We start from the raw sequence: 17,320 nt of genomic DNA on the forward strand, positions 1-17,320 counted from the left end.
TGGGTCTTCCCCCATGACCTTCTGAACTATTAGGAAATTACTAGCCCCAGAGTTACAGCTCCAAAACCAGTTCAGTTCCTTTTCCTGCCTCCCTTTGGCTGTATGGCTGCAGCAGCAGAGCCAGGGAGCTCGGGTTTGTCTGAGATGGAAGTCAGTGAAGTTTACATGAGACACCCTCATGTCTGGCTTCTCAAACATTCTGAACCTTCGTGCTTCCAATGATCACATTCCGGGCCATAAGGCACCTGGCCTGTCACAGAGCTGTCAAGGGGCTCAGCTACATGGAGGCAGCTGTCTCCCTCCTTGCCCCCTCCCAGGAAGGGCTGCTCGGCCACTTGGGAGGCGGTCCTCTTCATCCAGACGGAATGACCTAGGAGTGGGAAGGGGGAGAAAGCAGGACTACCACAGGCTTAGATGAGAAGATAAAGGATTTTTATTTCCACTGCCTCTGAGCAGGCTTATCACATTTGAGCATTACTTCTCTCCCCCTCTAGGGCACTACATCAGAGCACGAGGGACAGAACAAAGAACCAGCCAAGAAGAAAAGGAAAAAAGAAATGAAATGCCTGAGTTAATGTGAACTTTGGGGCTTCTGCTTTCTTTTTTACCCAACAAGCAGCAGTACCCCCTTGTCCTACAGCCTGCACCAGCAGTGGCATCTTGGCTCTGAACCCAGGAGCTCCACTGCACCTTCACTCGGAGGCAGTCCGTTCTAGGCAGGTCCTGCTACCGAGGAGGGCTGACCTCCCGCAAGCCCTTCTGCACAAGCACAGCGCAAAGCCTGGGTGTGGGAGCCCACACCGTCCCGACGAAGCTCCACGGGAGCAAATACAGGGCACCTCCAGGCAGAGCTAGGGTCCAGGCTGGCTTCACTGTTCCAAGGAGCCTTTGGTGAGTTCAATTATCTGGTAAATATCCAGCGCTTCACCTGAAAGACAGTGTAGAGAGGTTAGGACGCTTCCTCCAGGACTGGAACCCGTGTCCGGGAGCGAGCAAGCAGAGGACCTGTCAGGGACGGTAATGCTATGTTTGGGACTGTCCGTTTTCTGTATAAGTAAGTTTGTCTAAGCTTATTTTCTTTTTAAATGTATCTTTCTGCTTTACTTGTTTGATATTCATTGCACATTCTCACCTAAGAATGCACTTTAGCTTTAAATAAGAAATCTTAAAATATGTTTCTGCTGTGGTTGCAGAAGGAATAATAAACAGTACAGAGGGAATACTTGAGTCCTGGTTTCTTCCTCCATGTGATTATGTTCTCTTTAGACCTGGGGCACTGTCCACTGAACAGCCCACCCACCGTACATTCCGTGCACAATCAACAGATGTGTGGAGCTCACCCTGGGGAATCCCGTATCTCCTTTCCATCCCAGTTGGGTTGGAAGGGGTTTTACAATCCATGGTCACTTCCTTCCTGAGGCACTGGTCAATATCGACTGTGCTGAAAAAGGCGACGGACTGGGGTAGGTCATTGAGACCCAGCTTGTAGGCGAACATGCACCTGCAAGAGACCCGACCTCCTCTCAGGCGCGGCCCGGCACTTCCCCGTCCCCCTAGCAGACCAAAATGCAGTGAGAGACTCCAGACACACCTCTTGTCCTGCAGTTCAGTACACTATTGATGCAAAACATTTGACTTTTTGTGTATTTGAATATCGAGTGGCCCAAGGACTCTGTTAGCTTTGTCAGGCACGACCCCCCAGGGGAAGATGGAGAGGGACCTCTACCCATTAGGAGAGATCTGCTTCCCAAACTAGTTCTGGATGGCAGACTCACACAGAACTGTAATTCCTGAATTCAAACATGTAAATTAGGAATTTTACTATGAATTTTCTCATTCACAACGTCTTCTGGTGGTAGTCTGAATCACAAACTTTTGGCACTTAAGGAAACACTTATGGATTTAAAAAAAAAAAACCTCTCGTTTGATTTTTTTTTTCCATTTGATTTTCAAAACAAAGGTATGCATCTAGGGGAGTACAAGATGGCAGCTACTCTTGGGACACCTGACCTCCTCACTATCTCTCATCTAGTCTGAGTTTATGATATTTTCAAACCCGAGAAATTTAAGTTGAAGCCTGTCTTTTTGAAAATTTTTTCAACAACAGAAAAAGAAACACTCATTCCTAGGAAGATGAAAACGCAAAGAGCATGCTCAGCCTGGTCCAAAGGCCCAAGCGGCCACAGGCCCCCACCTACCTGGTCAAGAGGTTGGTGATCTGCAGGGCCAGGGCTGCGCGGTAGCGGTCCTCCTCTCGCACCAGGTAGCGGACCTCATCGTGGATGCTGATGCAGAAGCGCCCGTCAATGGCAAATTCCTCAAACAGCCACTTCATGGCCACGAGCATGAGGTGTAAATAGTCCACAGCAGAGCTCTGCACCACCCAGTTCACACGGCTGGTCATAAACTTGGGGGCGAAAGGGGCACAGGTTAGGAATTTTGCCATACCCTGGCTCACTCTGGGCAGCGTGGAGGGGTGGGAGGTAAGGGAGCCCTGCCCTTCCCTGTGACCCCTCTCCCCCCACCTCCCCCCTCCAAGGAGAGCAATCTACCTCCCCCTGGACAGCCGAGGGCTCCAGGGCACGGCTAATGCGGCAGCCCAGCACCGGGGTACATGGGGTGTCAGACATGGCAATGCTCTCCAGCTTATTGAACATTTCTGATTCTGTGCCCCCCCTCCACGCTCGCTCGGCAGCCACCTCCCACTTCTTCCAACGTGACCTGGAGACCAAAACAAAAAAGCAGGGGGAGGCAAGCTTTGCCTTTCAGCTTCTCGGAGTGAAGAACAAAGCATCCCAGCTCTCCAGGGACCAGCCCGGACCCTCCCTCCATCTTTAATACACAGAAGGCTCTCACTTCCTCGAAGCTTCTCTCTGGATCTTGCGCAGATCCTGCAGGGAAACCCAGCCATCTTCAGTCCTGTCCACGGGGAGGTCCAATTCCCTCACCAGCCACTCACCCTCCTCCGACAGCCGATACCTGGGGGCAGTGTCGCCACCGTCACTCCCGTGGGAGTGCTTAGCCCAGTACTCATGACCATCCCCGGAGGCTCCGTTCCCAAGAGTGAATAGGCTGCAAGAAGCCAAGTGACTTGCCAGGAAGAGGCGAAGCCCAGACAGGACCCCAGGCTTCTGTGGGCTATGCCTCCGTAGCCCAGTAACGCCATACCCCAACACAAGAGCCAGCAGGGTTACTACCGTCCTGACCCCAGACACTGAACTGCCTGGTGCCCCACAGGCACCATGTTTTAGCTCAGGAGGCACAAAAGAGCTCCCAGCCCAGAAGGGAGGGACGGTAGGCTATGGCCTACTCCCTGAAGGGAATGGGCACTTGGGGAAGACAACATACAGCTGGGTCGGGCTGACACATCGGTTCCCAGCTCCGGTGCAGCCTCACAGCCCCGGTGTACCCCCTCAGAGCTGCACCAGGGCTTCCCCATGACCTGCGCCCTCCGTCCAGACTCCCCTGGAACCCCTTCAGAGGCCTCCAACCGAGGCCTAACCTCCGCTGTCCTCACGGCTCTCCCCTGCCTGCCCCCAGCACACAGTCCCCACACCTACCACTGTACCCTCGCTCACCTACCACCCCCCCTTAGTCTCCCTCGAGGAGGCCAGCTAAGCAAACACGGCCACTGCACAGCATCCCCAAGGAAGGTAGACATGCACTTCCCTCCCTCACGGCTGCTTCGGAGCCCACAAGGTGGTACTCCCGGGGCAAAGAGGCTGGAACAGGCCCAGGCGTCCTCCTACAGCAAAGTCAGTCCCAGGTCTCTGGGGTTGGCGGCTACCTGCTGCTGACACTACCACCCCACCCCTGCCCCTGCCCTCATGTGTTCCCTGCAAGCGTGTTCACAGCGCCGCACCACTGCAGCTGTTGATCTGCTACCTTGGTGGCAATGTCAAGGTGCAGCCTTAATTGTGAGAGAAACTGTTTAAGATAATTAAGTAAGGAATTTCCACAACCCCAGGACCACCATCCTGGAGCCAGGTCAGAGATCTAGAGGGAGAGAGGCCCTTGTTACGCGGAGCAGAACACGCAGAGGGTGCTGTGGATGGGGGGAGGGACCCTCACCGGCGAAGGCCCTTGGTGACGGCGTACATCTGCTGGGCCTTCTCAGCCGCCTCCTGCCGTGTGAGCCGATGGTTGAACTGCATCAGCAGGCGCTCGGCGAATGGCTGCCCCGCCCCATAGATGCGGCCATAGTTGAAGATCTTGGCGTGCTCACGGCTGATGCCCACGGTCGCGGCTGTCTTACTGTGCAGGTCGGTGCCCCTGCTCTTCCTGCCCTGCAGGGTCATCCAGCCAAAGGCCGTGCAGCCTGTGGAGCGGTGGGGGAAGACAGGCTTGAGAAAAGCAGCTCGGGAACACGCTGCCAGCAACGTGGCCACCGCTTTGGCCCAGCCCTGGCCCAGCCCTGGCCCCTGCTCACCATGCATGCCAGCAAAGTGGGCGTCTCCCAGCACAGCTGCGATCCACAACTCCTGCGAGTCCACGTCGGCGCCCACGAGGACATAGCCAGGTGGGGCCTGCACCATGGCCTTCAACTCGCTGCCTACTCGGTCAGGCTGCAGAAGAGGGAGGTCAGGCCCTACCCAGACACCCCAGGGAGACTCCCGCCCCCGCATTCCCTGAAGCCAGACTGGACTAAGAGCACTGGGCTTCTCCTGACGGGGGCTGGGGCCCAGGAACTGCCAAGCACTGCCCCAAACCCCGGGACGGCTGCCTGGTAGCAGCAGGAAACCACTCCTCCCTCCACACCTGCCTGGCTCTGGGCCCCACCTCCACTCCACCACAGCCACACACCCCTCGTGCCTCCTCAATGTCTGTCAATGAGGGGGGCCCAGATCCAGTCGGCTGAAGGAATGGACAAGCAGCAGAGCTACTTCTGGCCTGAGTCCTGCCTGCCCCTGATCTTAGGTTCCTTTTCCTGCTCATGGAAAGCCCTCCACACCCCAGTTTCTAGAGACAGAGGAGAGGAAGAACAGGGATCGGAGGTGCAGAGGGCACGTACCCGGGCATTGCTGGCAGTGAGCCATGTCGGCTCCACAGCCCGGCGGGTGATGGTGCCAGCAGTCACCACCTGCGGCAAGATGGCCCCATAGCGGCCTTCCTCGTCGTAGTCTGGGTGCCTGGCCGGGGGCAGGATATATGAGTCCTGGCAGCTTTGGTCCCATGTCCCACCCTGCTCAGTTCTCCTGTCCCCACAATCACTAGGCAGCCCATACCTGGTCACAGCACGGGGCAGAGCTGACCTGGGAAGCCACACCACCATCTGGGAGCTGTGGGGACAGATGGAACTAAGGCTCAGAGCAGCCCCAAGGAGCAGAATCCACCCCCACGCCCAACTCGGGGCTACTGTGCTCCCTCCTGGCCCAGCCTCACACTCTTCCCACTGACTTTAACCAGGGTGGGCTGTGACACGGCCAAGGCCTGGGGCCCCAGAATCTGCCATCCAGGGTCATACGCCATCCAACAGCTTCTGCCCTACAGTGCTTGTGAGGCATCTGACCTCAGCCCTGCCATGAGTGCCTCGGCCACACGTGGAGTGGACCTCAGCGGTGATGGCAGCGCCCTTCTGGCAGCAGCATGCATGCTGTTGGAGCCACGGCCCCCCAGTGCCAGCCCTGCGGGGGGGACCCTAGCTCCCAGGCCGGCAGCCTCCTACGCTCCTCAGCCACATCAGGGCTTCAGCAGCTACGCCATATCTGGGCCCTACCGCACCATTTTCCACACAGACATGGAAACAGAGGCCACGGAGGGACTTGCCTGCACTCACATGACACCAGAACCACAGGCAGCCAGACTGTGGCCAGGCTTGTCCCTCTAGTGCAGCACGGATGGGGTCGGGGGCCCCTGGGTGGGAGAGGTGCAGGAAAGGGGTCCCATTTCTGCCCTCCCACAGCAGCCCACCTGATTCGTTTATGGGCGTTCCTCCAGAAAGAAATCATTTTGTTGATCTCTAAGGCACGGGGCCCACTGGCACCTCCTGGGCCGGCCTGCAGGGTGCCATCCTCCATCTTGGGCAGGAAGTCCTTGGCGAAAGGGCTGCCCACATTGCAGCCGCTACCATCCTGCAAAGGGCAAAAGCATCAGGGGCTGGAAGCTGGCGTAGACCCCTGGCCAGGGAGCCCCCTGGTGCCCCATGCTCCTCAGCTCTGCCCACACTGAGCCCAGAACCTTGAGCAGAGCAGTCTGGGGCACACCTCTGACTGCAACACACATGCAGCACAGAGACATACACGGGGGTGGAGGGTGGGTGTTTCCACATTCCCAGCAGATGCCTCCAAGTGCAGAGAGTGCTGACCCTTATGTGTATCTATGATAAATTATTACTACCTAGTAAAGAGAACTGTAACAGTAAACTGTAATAAGTTACTGAACTTGGCTCCTCTCTCTCAAAATCTCTCATGTACTGTATTCACTCTTCTTACCCTGACATGAGTGGATACAATGCCTCCCATAAAGCAATGAAGTGAGGCGAGTGCAGCAGCGTCAGGCTACTAGTGACCCTCTGAGGACACACCAGCAGGAAGGTCATCTGCTTTGGAACCACAGGTGACCCGAGCAACAGACTGTCATCGGTGGTGGACAGAGCCCATTGTGTAGTGGTGTCAGACACCAACAGGCCCCGTCATTTAATCGTACCACCACACCCCTCGCTACCCCATTTCCAGGAGGCAAAGACTGGGAAAGATGGGGCCCCAGCAGGCAGGCCTGACAGAGGAGTCCTAGGGAACTGCCTAGGAGCACACCCTATGCCACTACGCGTGTTGATCCCGTGCAAGGGTGGTTCTGGGCTGAGTCACTCTGGGGCCTGGGGGCTTGAGACACAGGGCAGCATGGGACAGGCATGAGTCAGGACACACACCTTGTGAGGCAGCTTGAAGAACCAGCAGCCGGGGATGTCCACATCATTGTAAGGTCCGTTGCCATGGTGATAGGCTGGCTGGCTGGCTCTGGGGCCACCAGCAGCAGTCTGTGGGGGCCACACACCTAGATGAGGCCCTGCTCCAGCACCTGCATTCAGCGAGGGCCATGGGGTAGGGTGTGGGAAATGGGCCTGATGTGGCCAACAGCGTGCTGAGAAATGGCAGGATGGCCTCAGGCTCCCTCCTTGGACTCCAACAAATACAGAGCCACCCAAAGGGAAGGCAGCAACATGCATGCTGCCTTCCACCCCCAAGCCTCCACCTCCCTGCCCAGGACCTTGGGAACTCTCTGGCAGGGGAGAGTTACTTGGGCACAAGAGCCAGAGAACCCCAGAGCAGAAGCCCTGCTCACCAGAGCCGGGGGCTGACTGAGGCCTGCCCTTCCGCAGTGCTCCACCCTGGTCTCCACCTCTGCTTCCACCTCCACCTCTGCTTCCATGCAGCCCAGTTCTTCCACCTGGATGGGCTCAGGTACACAGGAAGTAAAGTAGGGGGACTGGCTGGCCCAGCTCCACCCACCACACGCAGACAGCCAGCCCAGGGGGAGCCACCCAGTGCCCTTGGGTTACCACCCCCACCCAGGAGGTCCCCCCCCATCCTTGGGAGGGAGCAGAGACTCTAGAACCCAGGTTCGGGCTGCCCTCACCGTCTGCCATACGGCGCTGCCGTCGGTGAGCAGGAACTCCTCCGCCAGGCCTGCCTGCTGGGGCTCCGGCTGCCGCTTCCCCTGTTCAAGACAGTGCTTCCTGTACAGGGACTCGATGGCTCTGGGCAGAGAACAGCAGCAGCAGCCCCTGATTACTGGGGGCCCACTCCGGGCCAGGGAGCTCACTGGGGCCTTGCACAATTCCTTTTGCTTAGGCCTCAGAACCAGCTCTGAGGCAGAGGTGCGCAGTGCTCTCCCCCCTGGTTTTCAGACAGGGAGTGACAAATCACAAGTAAAACACCACGCGGTGGCAGGTGAGGATCCAGGGGCTGCTCTGACCCAAATCTAAGCTCCTCACCAGCTCAGCTGTTGCCTTCCCTGGGAAAGCTCTGGAGGCCGTGCAGCCGTCCCCACTAGGCTCCAGCCCCTTCTGTCCCCAAGGGCCCCACAGGTGACTCAGGCTATCCTGCAGAGCCAGGGTTCCCAAACTGGGCCACGTCAAGTGCCATGGCTTGTGGCTTGTCCCCCACACCTGCCTGTCAAAAGCCTGAGGTTTAGAATCTCAGACAAGTCAAAGGATTTCCCTAGGCCTTTATTTTGCCAACTCTAAAATGGGGATAGCCATTCTATGTCACGTGGCTGCCTGGAAACAAATGAGAGAGCACTACAAAAGGTTTCCAATCACAGAATATAACTAGTGCTCAATCAGTCACACACAAAAAAGAAAGACAGCCCATATCCCCGGCTGTCCCTGACAGCACCCGCTCTGCAACAGTCCTGTGAAGGCAGCTGTGCCAGTGGACCCGAGCGGAGGGCTCTGAGCCCCAAAGGTAAAAAAAAAAAAAGATGTCCACCAGGACTCTCAGACCCCAACTCTTCCACTAACCAGAGCTGGGCTTGGGTTTTCCAGCAAGGGGAGGGGGCCCTAGATCCACCCCTTCCTTCCCTGAGCCTGAGCCTCACCTGTACGGGCAGGCCACCCCAGCTGAGGCTGGGGCGGTTTCCGCTGGTGCCTGAGCCAGGTTGTCCCGCCGCCCAGGCACCAGGTATCCCCAGCCATGCTGCTCCGAGTAGTGCAGAGGGAAGCCATCCCAGGTCATCGCCATGAGTTTTGGAGTGACCCGCATCTGCAGGCTGAGGAGACTGGGGCCCGGGGTCCATGCAGGGTCATCTAGCCGGGGGCAGAGCTTCCGGTACCACCTATGCCCCGCCAGAGGAGAGCAGTGTCACAGTGTTGGGGATGGACAGCATGTGACCACAAGCCAGGTTCTCTCTCCCATGACCTAACCCACCTGTCCACCCTCTAAAGCCCCAAGGCTTTCCAGTAACCTCAGCCTATAGCCACAGGCCCCTCCCTCGGGCATACACCCATAATCCCCATGAGCTCCCCTAGAATAATTCAAGTATCTGAAAAGGAAAATCCTAGGTCAGGCCCACTGGCCTCATCAGAAGCCAAGGACCTACAAGGATGGCCCAGCACCGAGCTCCTTCCCCAGCTCCAGTCCATACAGGGTAACTGGCCAGGAGACAGTGCCACACCGCTGCTTCAGGAACACAGCAGGGCCTTCAGAGCTCCATCTCTCACATGCTGTTCACCAGGGCCAAACCCGAGGGGGAGCCAAGGGAGGCACCTGGAGCGCACAGCTTAAGGAGACCTCACTCTCAGGATCCTCCAAGTGCCAAGTCCACACCCCATTCTTAACCCTGGCTGCCCCTATTTTCTCATCTCTGCCAGTCTATGAGGCTCAAATAAAAAAAATTCCCTCCCTCAAGGAAGCCATCCCTGACTTCCCCAGGCAGACTTAGGTACTGCCTCAACACTGCTCACTCTTCCTTCTCATCATGAATATGAAGGCCAGCTGCACTGCTTGGTCTTCACGCCTAGCTCCTCCCAGGGAGGAGCAGCTCCTAGAAAGGAGCTGTGTTCCTATCTGCACCCCCAGAGGTGGTGGTGGTGGTGGGCCGAGCACACAGCAGGTGCTCAGTGCAGTTGTACTGAATGAGACCAGGGAGCCAGGGGTCAGAGTGAGCAAGTGACTGGAAGACAGAACGAACAGCAGCAGGTCAGTAAGGGCCACACACACACCAGTGACAGAGAAGCCCTAAGGCAGGGGAAGGGTAGACTCTACATATATGAGGAGCTAGGGCTCACCCAGGGTGTCCAGGAAGGTGCTGGGGCCGCTTTGGCAGGCTCTCTGCGGTCCCCTTCAGGTGCTCCAAGCAGGCGCGGGCCGTGACATCTCGCTGAACCTCCTCCTCCTCACTGGGAGGGCCAGGGTCTGCACACAGTAGGCATGACAATCAGGAGCAGAAGGGTCTCTCAGGAAGACCTGCCCAGCCGACTCATCTCTGAAGGCCAGAGAGATCCCTTCCAACCTTCCCAAGGACCATCCCCACCCCACCTCCCGCCCATGCTCCCCACCTTCCTGATCCTTGGGGTCCCCAGCCCCCTCGATGGGCAACTTGCTGGCTGCAGTTGGCTCCTTCCTCTTCACCTTCTTTGCCTTCTTCTGCTTAAACTCTTGCAGGTCCCACTCCAGATCCCAGAGCCAAGGGTCCTCCTTGTACCTGCAGAGCCAGTCCACCAGAGAAGCTTTAGGCCAATCCAGAGGCAAGCCTCTGGCCTGCCCGTACTCACCTAGCTCCCACACTCCCAAGGCCTGGCTACCTCTCCCCTGAGAGCAGCTGGCAGGCATCATTGGCCAGGTCCATCAGCGACTTCTTCATCTCCCACTGGAGCTCCTCATAGGTGTTCTGTGCCTCTGCCAGGTACCGCTCCCAGTTCTGGTTGACAGGCAGGTAGGAGACCCCCATCTCCAACATGCCAGCCAGAGTCACCGGGTGGGGACACCTGGGGGAGGGGGGGACAAACACCAGGGTGGTCATAAATGACCATAGAAAGCAAGGCTCTGGCCCAATCCCTGAGCCCGTCTAGCAAGCCTCAACCTAACTACCCATGTGACGTAGGTCTGAAGGGAGACCAGGGTCTCAACCACAGCTTGACCCCAGATCAACGACTTTGGAGGTGTGAGACACTGGCTGAGTAAATGGCTCCGCCTCTCTGAGCCTCAGCTCCTTTATCTATGAAGTATCTAAAGTACCATCCCGTCCCCAGGAGAAATAGGAGTTACTCCTATTAGGAGTTAGGAGTGAAAATGAAAACGGGTGCCATCTCCTGAGTAACGACCATGTGCCAGGCACTGTGCTAGGTCACAGACAAACCTCACAACCAGGGTGGTCAAGTAGTATTTGCTTCACAGACAAAAACACTGAGGCTCTGACAAACCAAGTGACTTACCCAAGGGCAAAAGAGTGAGGGAGGACAGTCAAGATTCAAACTTGGTCTAGGGGATACTTGTGACTGACCACACCGTAAGAGTGACTAACAAACATGACCAGGATCTGGGTACATAGAGAGAGGGTGCTGAATCACCCGGGAACACACATGAAACACAACCACAGCCCTTGGCGCCCCCCTCCAAGACCTCTAGAAAACCAGAGTCCAGGACCCAGGTGGCCACCACTACACAGAATAGCTCTGTTCTTTCAACCCAGAAAGGCTAAGGTCCATAGGCTGAGAAAGACCCAGTACCACCTTCTGACAGAGGACCAGATACTAGGACACTGCCAACCCCCAGGGGTTCCCCCGGGGACTCCCCCTCACCTCTCCAAGAAGAGCGGTAGCTGCTGCTGGAAAATCTCATAGGTAGCCCACACGTCCTGGGCACAGTACTGCATCAGAGCCTGGCACAGGCGACAGGAAGGAGCTGGGTGGGCAGTTGTCCCACTACCATCGCCGGTCTCAGGGTCAGGTATTGCCACTATACTCCCTGGGGTCAGCTAGGTCTGCCCCCACCCACCTCCCCAGAGTCCCTCCCCAGCACTATACCTGGAAGTTCTCACGGATGTCCTTCATGCTACCCTTGACAAACAGTTCTCGAGGCTCCTTCTCTAAGGGAGGCCCCCCCACATAGAGGCTATGCACATCTGCCAGATTATTGATACTGCTGATATCCAGCCAGTCCCAGGAGGAGATCTGGCAGGGGACAGACCAAGGAATACAGCAGATTAGCTCAGCCCTGGGTCAGACAAGCAGGTGAGACAGTCCCAAGTGCCCGGCTCCAGCCCCCCACAGTAAGCACTCACCACCGGGCCACTGGCTTTGTTTTGGGACTTCTGGCCTCGCTGTGTGGGGTGGCGGGCCTTGCGCTTGCCCTGCTTGGCTGCCATCCACAGACTGCGCTGGAAGCCGCTGAGCCCTGAGATGGCCATGTGCATGCTCATGGTGTCCAGGAAGCGCATGCGGGAGCCCTGAGGACAGAGGCTGCAGCTGAAGCCACTCAGCCCTGCTTTGGTGCCGTCACCCGCCCCGCAACCTGCCTCAGCCCCCTCCCATCACACAGCCTTCCAACACTAAAGCTATCCCCTCATGCTTACCCATGCTTCCCCTCCAGCCATGACAGGCTTGCCCTCCCAAATCCCAGCTACCCCTGAAGGTACAGGCCTGGCTCAATTCCAACACACAAGTCCTTCCCAGCATCCAGCAACAGCTCTGAGGGCTGCCTTGGGAACAGGGTAGCCAAATCGAGGCCATCTGAGCTCCCAGACTTAGCCCCCAGCCCCAGCCTGTAGCTCACAAACTGCAGCTCCTGCTCAGATCGGTAAGGCTGACCTGAAGCTATACGCTAAGGCTGCTCACACCTGCCCTGCCTCTCTGCGGTAGTTGTGAGAACTAGATAGAAGAGCACTTCTTGTAATATTAAGAATGCCACAAGCACACTTTACAAATAAGGAAACTGAGGCTCGGGAACATGAAGGCACTCACACCACTTTGTCCCTGGCAGAGGCAGGACGTGAGCCCAGGCCATGAGCCCCGGCCATGTGGCCAGACTCTCCAAAGACCCATGCTAACTCTCAAACACCACACAGACAACAGGATTACTCGTACTCTGCGACCACTCAGGTCCCGTACCAGGCAAGTCCAGGGGAATGAACAGCTGGGCCCAGGGACCAGGGGCAGGGCTGGCCAGCAGGAGGCCCCGCAGCCACTACAGAGACACAGGAGACCTGGCCAGGAAAAGCAACGCCTTCCCTAGCCACCGAGGTCAGAGCTAGGCCACCCCCTACCAGAAGCTACCCCAGCCCCAGGAACCTCACCTGGATCAGGTACTGCTCCCTGATATGGGCTCGATCAAAGCAAACGTTGTGCCCCACAACTAACTGCTCCTGCCAATCACGCTGGGTGGGGCCGCCTGCGCTGGCAGGGACCTCCAGAGGAATGAGGTCAGCCGGCGACAGCTGGCTGGTCCAAGAGTAACGCTCTTCCACCAGCCGCCGGCTGCACCAGGAATACCTGAGGGGGGCGAAAGGCAGCAAGTTCGGCAGGAGGCATGACACTTCCGCTCCACGACACCCACAGCACAAATCAGCTCCCATGCTAGCAGCTGGGACGTAGGCAAGACCAGGTGGGTACTCCCGACCCTCACAGAGCTAGAGAGCGGCTGGGGGTGTGTGGGGGGAGGCCAAAAAACTCCTTTACTTTTCGCGTCCACAGATACAGATGGAGCTAAATGCCACAGTACTGGATGTCCTACAAGGGCACCAGGGCCTGGGCCAACAAGGTGTGTGTGAGGTCCGGCACTCACAAAGTCTGTGCCGTTTCCAAGCCCAGTCAACCCCTCAGGTCCATAAGCACAAAACAGTAGGCATTCAAAATGCCAGTAAAAGAGACGATTACAAGCGGCAAATTAGGGGGGTCGGGGGGGGGAGTGGCAATAGAAAGAAAGACAAATGCCACACACGTACAGGATGAATCATCTAACAGCTGGAGATTCCAAAGGCCCAAGAGAATGTCCTGCACCTCGGAGCAGGTGCTGGGCCTGAGCTCCCCCTGGGGGAGCCAAGGGCAAGTGTTAGGACTGGAGGGGACTGGACTGGACGACCACCTGCCCACATGATGGGTGAACTGAGGGCAGAGTAGGAGCACTGCCTGCAGGCGCTGGACCCTGACGCAGGGAAAGGCTGGAGGGTGCCCAAGATTCACAAGGCTGAGCGTGGGGAAATGGCTGCCGAGCCAAAGCCCACTGTAAATCACAGGTGATGCCAAAAGGTCAGAGCCACTCAGCATCAAATGAGCGCCGGGGCCACATAGGGCCCTCACAGCTATGCACAGAGCTCCAGGCAACCCTGGCAGGGGGTGGGGGGGGCATCTGCCTCCAGTTTCAACAGACAGTGGTTTCTGCAGGGAAGGGGGCTACTGGCAAAAAAGGGTTCCTCTACTGGCAAAAAAGGGTTCCTCGTTTTAAACCTGCTAAAATCTAACCCACACTCCAAGTGGTGGCGATACACTCAAGGACTCAAGTTGAAACATCCTCCCCATTTAGAGCCCTTAAAAACAACACTGAAAAAGACGCCTGAAGATGTCAAATATTTAAGGCTATGGTGACGACAGAACTCTAGGTGCAATAAAAGGCTAGACCGGTGGCAAGATCCAGGTCTACAGCTGCGCATGAGAGCCATCTCACTACACATTTGTGATAAAAGAAGCCAATGTGCCAACACCTTCGGTACATTTAAGAGGAACCAGATCAATGCCATCAAAACTCTATGCTCATCCTGTGAATCTCAGACAAATGCTGGCCCCTGTGCAATGTCCCCTAGGGTGACAACCAACGTCCTCAGCCACAGCTTTTGGGAAGCTGAACCCTCCACTGCAGCCCCGAAATCTTGGGCTGGCCTGGAACTTAAGGTTACACAGCCATGGCAGGGACGTGCCCAAGCTCACAGGGGACTGCTCTGATGGCCCCATCCGGTACCCTGCCCACCCCCCTACACAATCAGGCTCCCCAGGAGAAGGTCCCTGTGCCACCAGGCATATACAGAACAGCGCCACCCCCCGTACTGGTGAGAATGGAATGAGGATGAGAGGAGGACAGGGAGAGGGAGGAGGAGGAAGAGAAAAGGTGGACTTCAGGTAAAATGGCCAAGAATGACCAAGAGATCAAAACACAAGGCTTTCTTGTCACTGGTCTCCTAATTTTCCCTCAGCCACCATAGCCTGCTTCACCTTCTCAATCGGTGGCTGGTACTCCCTCTGTTTTGACCATCAAGTTACAAAGTAAGCACGGAGATTCTCATCTCAACTGGAACTAAATCAATGCGGAACCTGGTTTTGCTCTTTGCAGCCATTAATGCCTACCTTATCTATTTAGCCATGTTTTCACCATTTTCAACTGCATATTTAACATTTCGCAGCTTTCTTTACAAAGATGTAGCTTCCAATAGGAATAAAGAAACTGCTAACTTTTGTGCTGGCCATGCCTGAAAGCATTAAGGTTGTAAATAGTATTTTAATCCTGGAATGAAGAATAAAAAAAGGGGAGAAACAGGACTGCCATCATTGTTTGAAAAAGAAATGTGGGTAGCACTTAGAAAGTTATTTAAAAAGGAGAGAGAGAGATTTGGATACACCTGTTTGGGACCAAAATGCATCTGGGAGGCTGGGGGCAGGAAGCAATGGTCCTCAACTGGGGGCAATAGGCTAGGTGTGGGGGAATGCTACCTCGGGTGGGAGTGTGTTTGGTGACACTGCGGAGATACTTGGTCCAGTGTTTACGGGAGTGGCTGGGGAGGCTAAATGTCTCATAACGTCAGGGACAGCACCAAATCAAGGTGACCTCAAGTGGTCTCCCACCACAGTCCCAAGTACAACCTACTGCTGTTCTCCACACAGCCCCTATGCCACCTGACTTGTGTTTGGATATTTGTTTACTGCCTTTCTGCCAGAAAGTAAGCTCTGTGAAACCTGAGGTCAAGCCTATTTTACTTGACTTCACCACAGAATCTGCAGTCCCTAGGAGAGCACCGGAGTAGCACAGACTGGGAGCTCAGTAAAATTCACTGAACGGAACTACTAAGCTGGGACACCCCCCACCCACCTCCTGTACATGTGAAGTCCCCAGCGCCCAGCCCCTACTCACCAGGCCGAGGGGGATATGGCCACCGCCAATGTGGGGCAAGTTCCCTCTGCCAAGCAGACCTCCACGTCGAACACCAGGGCCCGCTCCTCGGGGATGGCCACGGGTACGGCCTCCCCCGCGGGGCCGTACCGGGTCCAGCCCTCCACCCAGGCCCAGCTCGGGGGCCGCGGGGGCGGCTGGGCCTGCAATAACGAGTTGGCCGCCTCCAGGTAGGGCAGGCTCTGCTTCTGGGCCAGGAGGCGGAAGTGCTGGTCCAGGCTGCCCCCGTAGAGGGGCGGCAGGCGCAGCTCCACGTCCGGCAAGGGCGTGGCCGGCTGCCCCCAGAGCCCGTGCCTCTGCAGGTGCTCGATGCTGCGGTGCACGGCGGCCTCGCCGGGCGTCTCCCCGCCGCTCCCGAAGATTTGCTCGTGAAGCCCTCTCGAGAGCATCTGGATGTGCAAGGGGTTGTGCCGCAGCTGCCCGCCCTCCGAGGACCGCGCTGGCGGCGGCGGCTGCTGCTGCTGCTGCTGCTGCTGTTGCGGCGGCGGCCCGTCGCTGGGGACGGGGGCGGGGCCGGAGCTGGAGACCCAGCGCCCCGGAGCTGGCACTGACCCTGGCGCGACGGTGGTGGCGCCGGCCACCCTCTTCCAGAGCAGGCGACTCATGGTAGGTGCAGGGAGCCCCCCGCTGGGAGTCAGGACACCTGGCTTTGGGCTCCAGCTTGGCTGCTTTTACTGGCTGAAAGACGTGGAGGGAGACACGTCCTGTCTCTGTTTTCCAGTCAGTGAAATGGGTCTGACCATGCCTGCCTTCCACCCACAAATTCTGAAGGAGACAGACGACAGCAAGTGTTATTTCTTACGCGTGCGGCCCGCATTCCGCGCTAAGTAAGCCCTCGCTCCTCGGGCACTGACTGCGTCCCAGGCAGCGTGCCAGGCGCTTTAGGGGCAGGTTCTCCGTGGGGCATCGGACAACCACGGCAATTACCAAGAGCCCTCCTGAGGACACGGAGGTGCAAGCAGGTTCATCAGTGAACTTGGCGGCGGGCGGGGGGGGGGAGGGGGGGAAGCAGGGTTAAGAGCGATGGTCCGGGAGGAGGACGCGGCGGCGGGTTTGAATCCCGGCTCCGGCTGTTAGGAGATGCGTGACCTTGGGCGAGCTCCCTAAGGCCCCAGTCTCCTGCTCCGTGAAATGGGGGTACGGATTCTACCTGTCACACAAGACCGCTGTCCGAGGGACTCAGGGCGAACAAGTCGCGAGACCCGACCCCCGGCGAACGCCCGGCAGACGGTGGCTGCCATGACGGTGGCCCCGAGGGCCTACGCCGCCAGGTGCCAGGCCCCGGGATCCGAAACCTCAGGGCGGGCCGCCGGCCCCCCGGACCCCCACCCACCCCCGGTGGCGGCCCCGCGGCTTCGGGCTCCCCGCAGCCCCCGCGCGCCCGGCCGTGCCCGAGCCCGAGCCCGAGCCCCGCGGCGCCGCGGTGCGCCCTGGGACAAGCCTCCGCCCAGCTCCGGGCCTCGCTCCCCGACTGGGAGGGAGGGGCCGCGCCGCCGCTCGGCGACCCGGCTTCCCCCGCCCCGACTTCCCCGGGCCGACCCGCCGGAAACCTCGGTCCGTCCGGTGCTTCCCGGGCCGCGGCTCCCGACCCCAGGCCGACGGCGCGGCGTCCCTCTCCGCGCGGCCTACGCAGCCTCGGGGTGGCGTGTGGCCTCCAGCCGACCAGTCCGCCTCGCTGGCAGCCGCAACTTCCCGTCTGCGCCCCGCTCGGTCCCGCGGCTACCGAG

General features: G+C 57.9%; 2 protein-coding genes across 6 annotated transcripts in view; one reads left to right on the top strand and one right to left on the bottom strand.

Annotated features, from left to right (window-relative positions):
* The window catches only part of FANCI (FA complementation group I), an 82,307-nt gene extending 81,584 nt beyond the window's left edge, over positions 1-723 (top strand). For all 4 annotated transcript variants that reach the window (XM_041752728.1, XM_041752727.1, XM_041752729.1 and 1 more), the window contains one exon: positions 495-723. In XM_041752728.1, coding sequence (XP_041608662.1) covers positions 495-575 — 81 coding nt within the window. In that variant the 3' untranslated portion in view covers positions 576-723. The remainder of the gene's footprint in view (positions 1-494) is intronic.
* POLG (DNA polymerase gamma, catalytic subunit) lies at positions 690-17,301 on the bottom strand. 2 transcript variants are annotated; one of them, XM_041752731.1, is made up of 23 exons: positions 17,144-17,301; positions 15,555-16,358; positions 12,733-12,928; positions 11,722-11,886; positions 11,465-11,611; positions 11,240-11,319; positions 10,244-10,426; positions 9,998-10,143; positions 9,728-9,854; positions 8,539-8,775; positions 7,576-7,696; positions 7,282-7,386; positions 6,869-6,976; positions 5,911-6,071; positions 5,226-5,279; positions 5,012-5,129; positions 4,430-4,565; positions 4,072-4,318; positions 2,857-2,979; positions 2,553-2,721; positions 2,199-2,407; positions 1,341-1,501; positions 690-928 (listed from the first exon to the last, which is right to left on the bottom strand). In XM_041752731.1, the coding sequence occupies exons 2-23, from the start codon at positions 16,196-16,198 to the stop codon at positions 870-872; spliced, it is 3,696 nt and encodes a 1,231-aa protein (XP_041608665.1). In that variant the 5' UTR covers positions 16,199-16,358; positions 17,144-17,301; the 3' UTR covers positions 690-869. The 2 variants fall into 2 exon arrangements, with proteins under 2 accessions (XP_041608665.1, XP_041608666.1); XM_041752732.1 differs by lacking the exon at positions 2,857-2,979.
* Positions 17,302-17,320: the final 19 nt, after the last annotated feature.

This window comes from Vulpes lagopus, chromosome 4, assembly GCF_018345385.1.
Source record: "Vulpes lagopus strain Blue_001 chromosome 4, ASM1834538v1, whole genome shotgun sequence".
NCBI lineage: Eukaryota > Metazoa > Chordata > Mammalia > Carnivora > Canidae > Vulpes > Vulpes lagopus.

Bases quoted from the DNA above. Each gene is read 5' to 3' on its own strand.
- POLG (XM_041752731.1), bottom strand. From the start codon at position 16,198: ATGAGTCGCCTGCTCTGGAAGAGGGTGGCCGGCGCCACCACCGTCGCG. The intron at 10,144-10,243 runs GTAGCCAGGCCT...CTGGCTCTGCAG, and splicing joins CAGCTGCTCTCAGGGGAGAG to GTACAAGGAGGACCCTTGGC. The intron at 4,319-4,429 runs GTGAGCAGGGGC...ACCGCTCCACAG, and splicing joins CCACTTTGCTGGCATGCATG to GCTGCACGGCCTTTGGCTGG.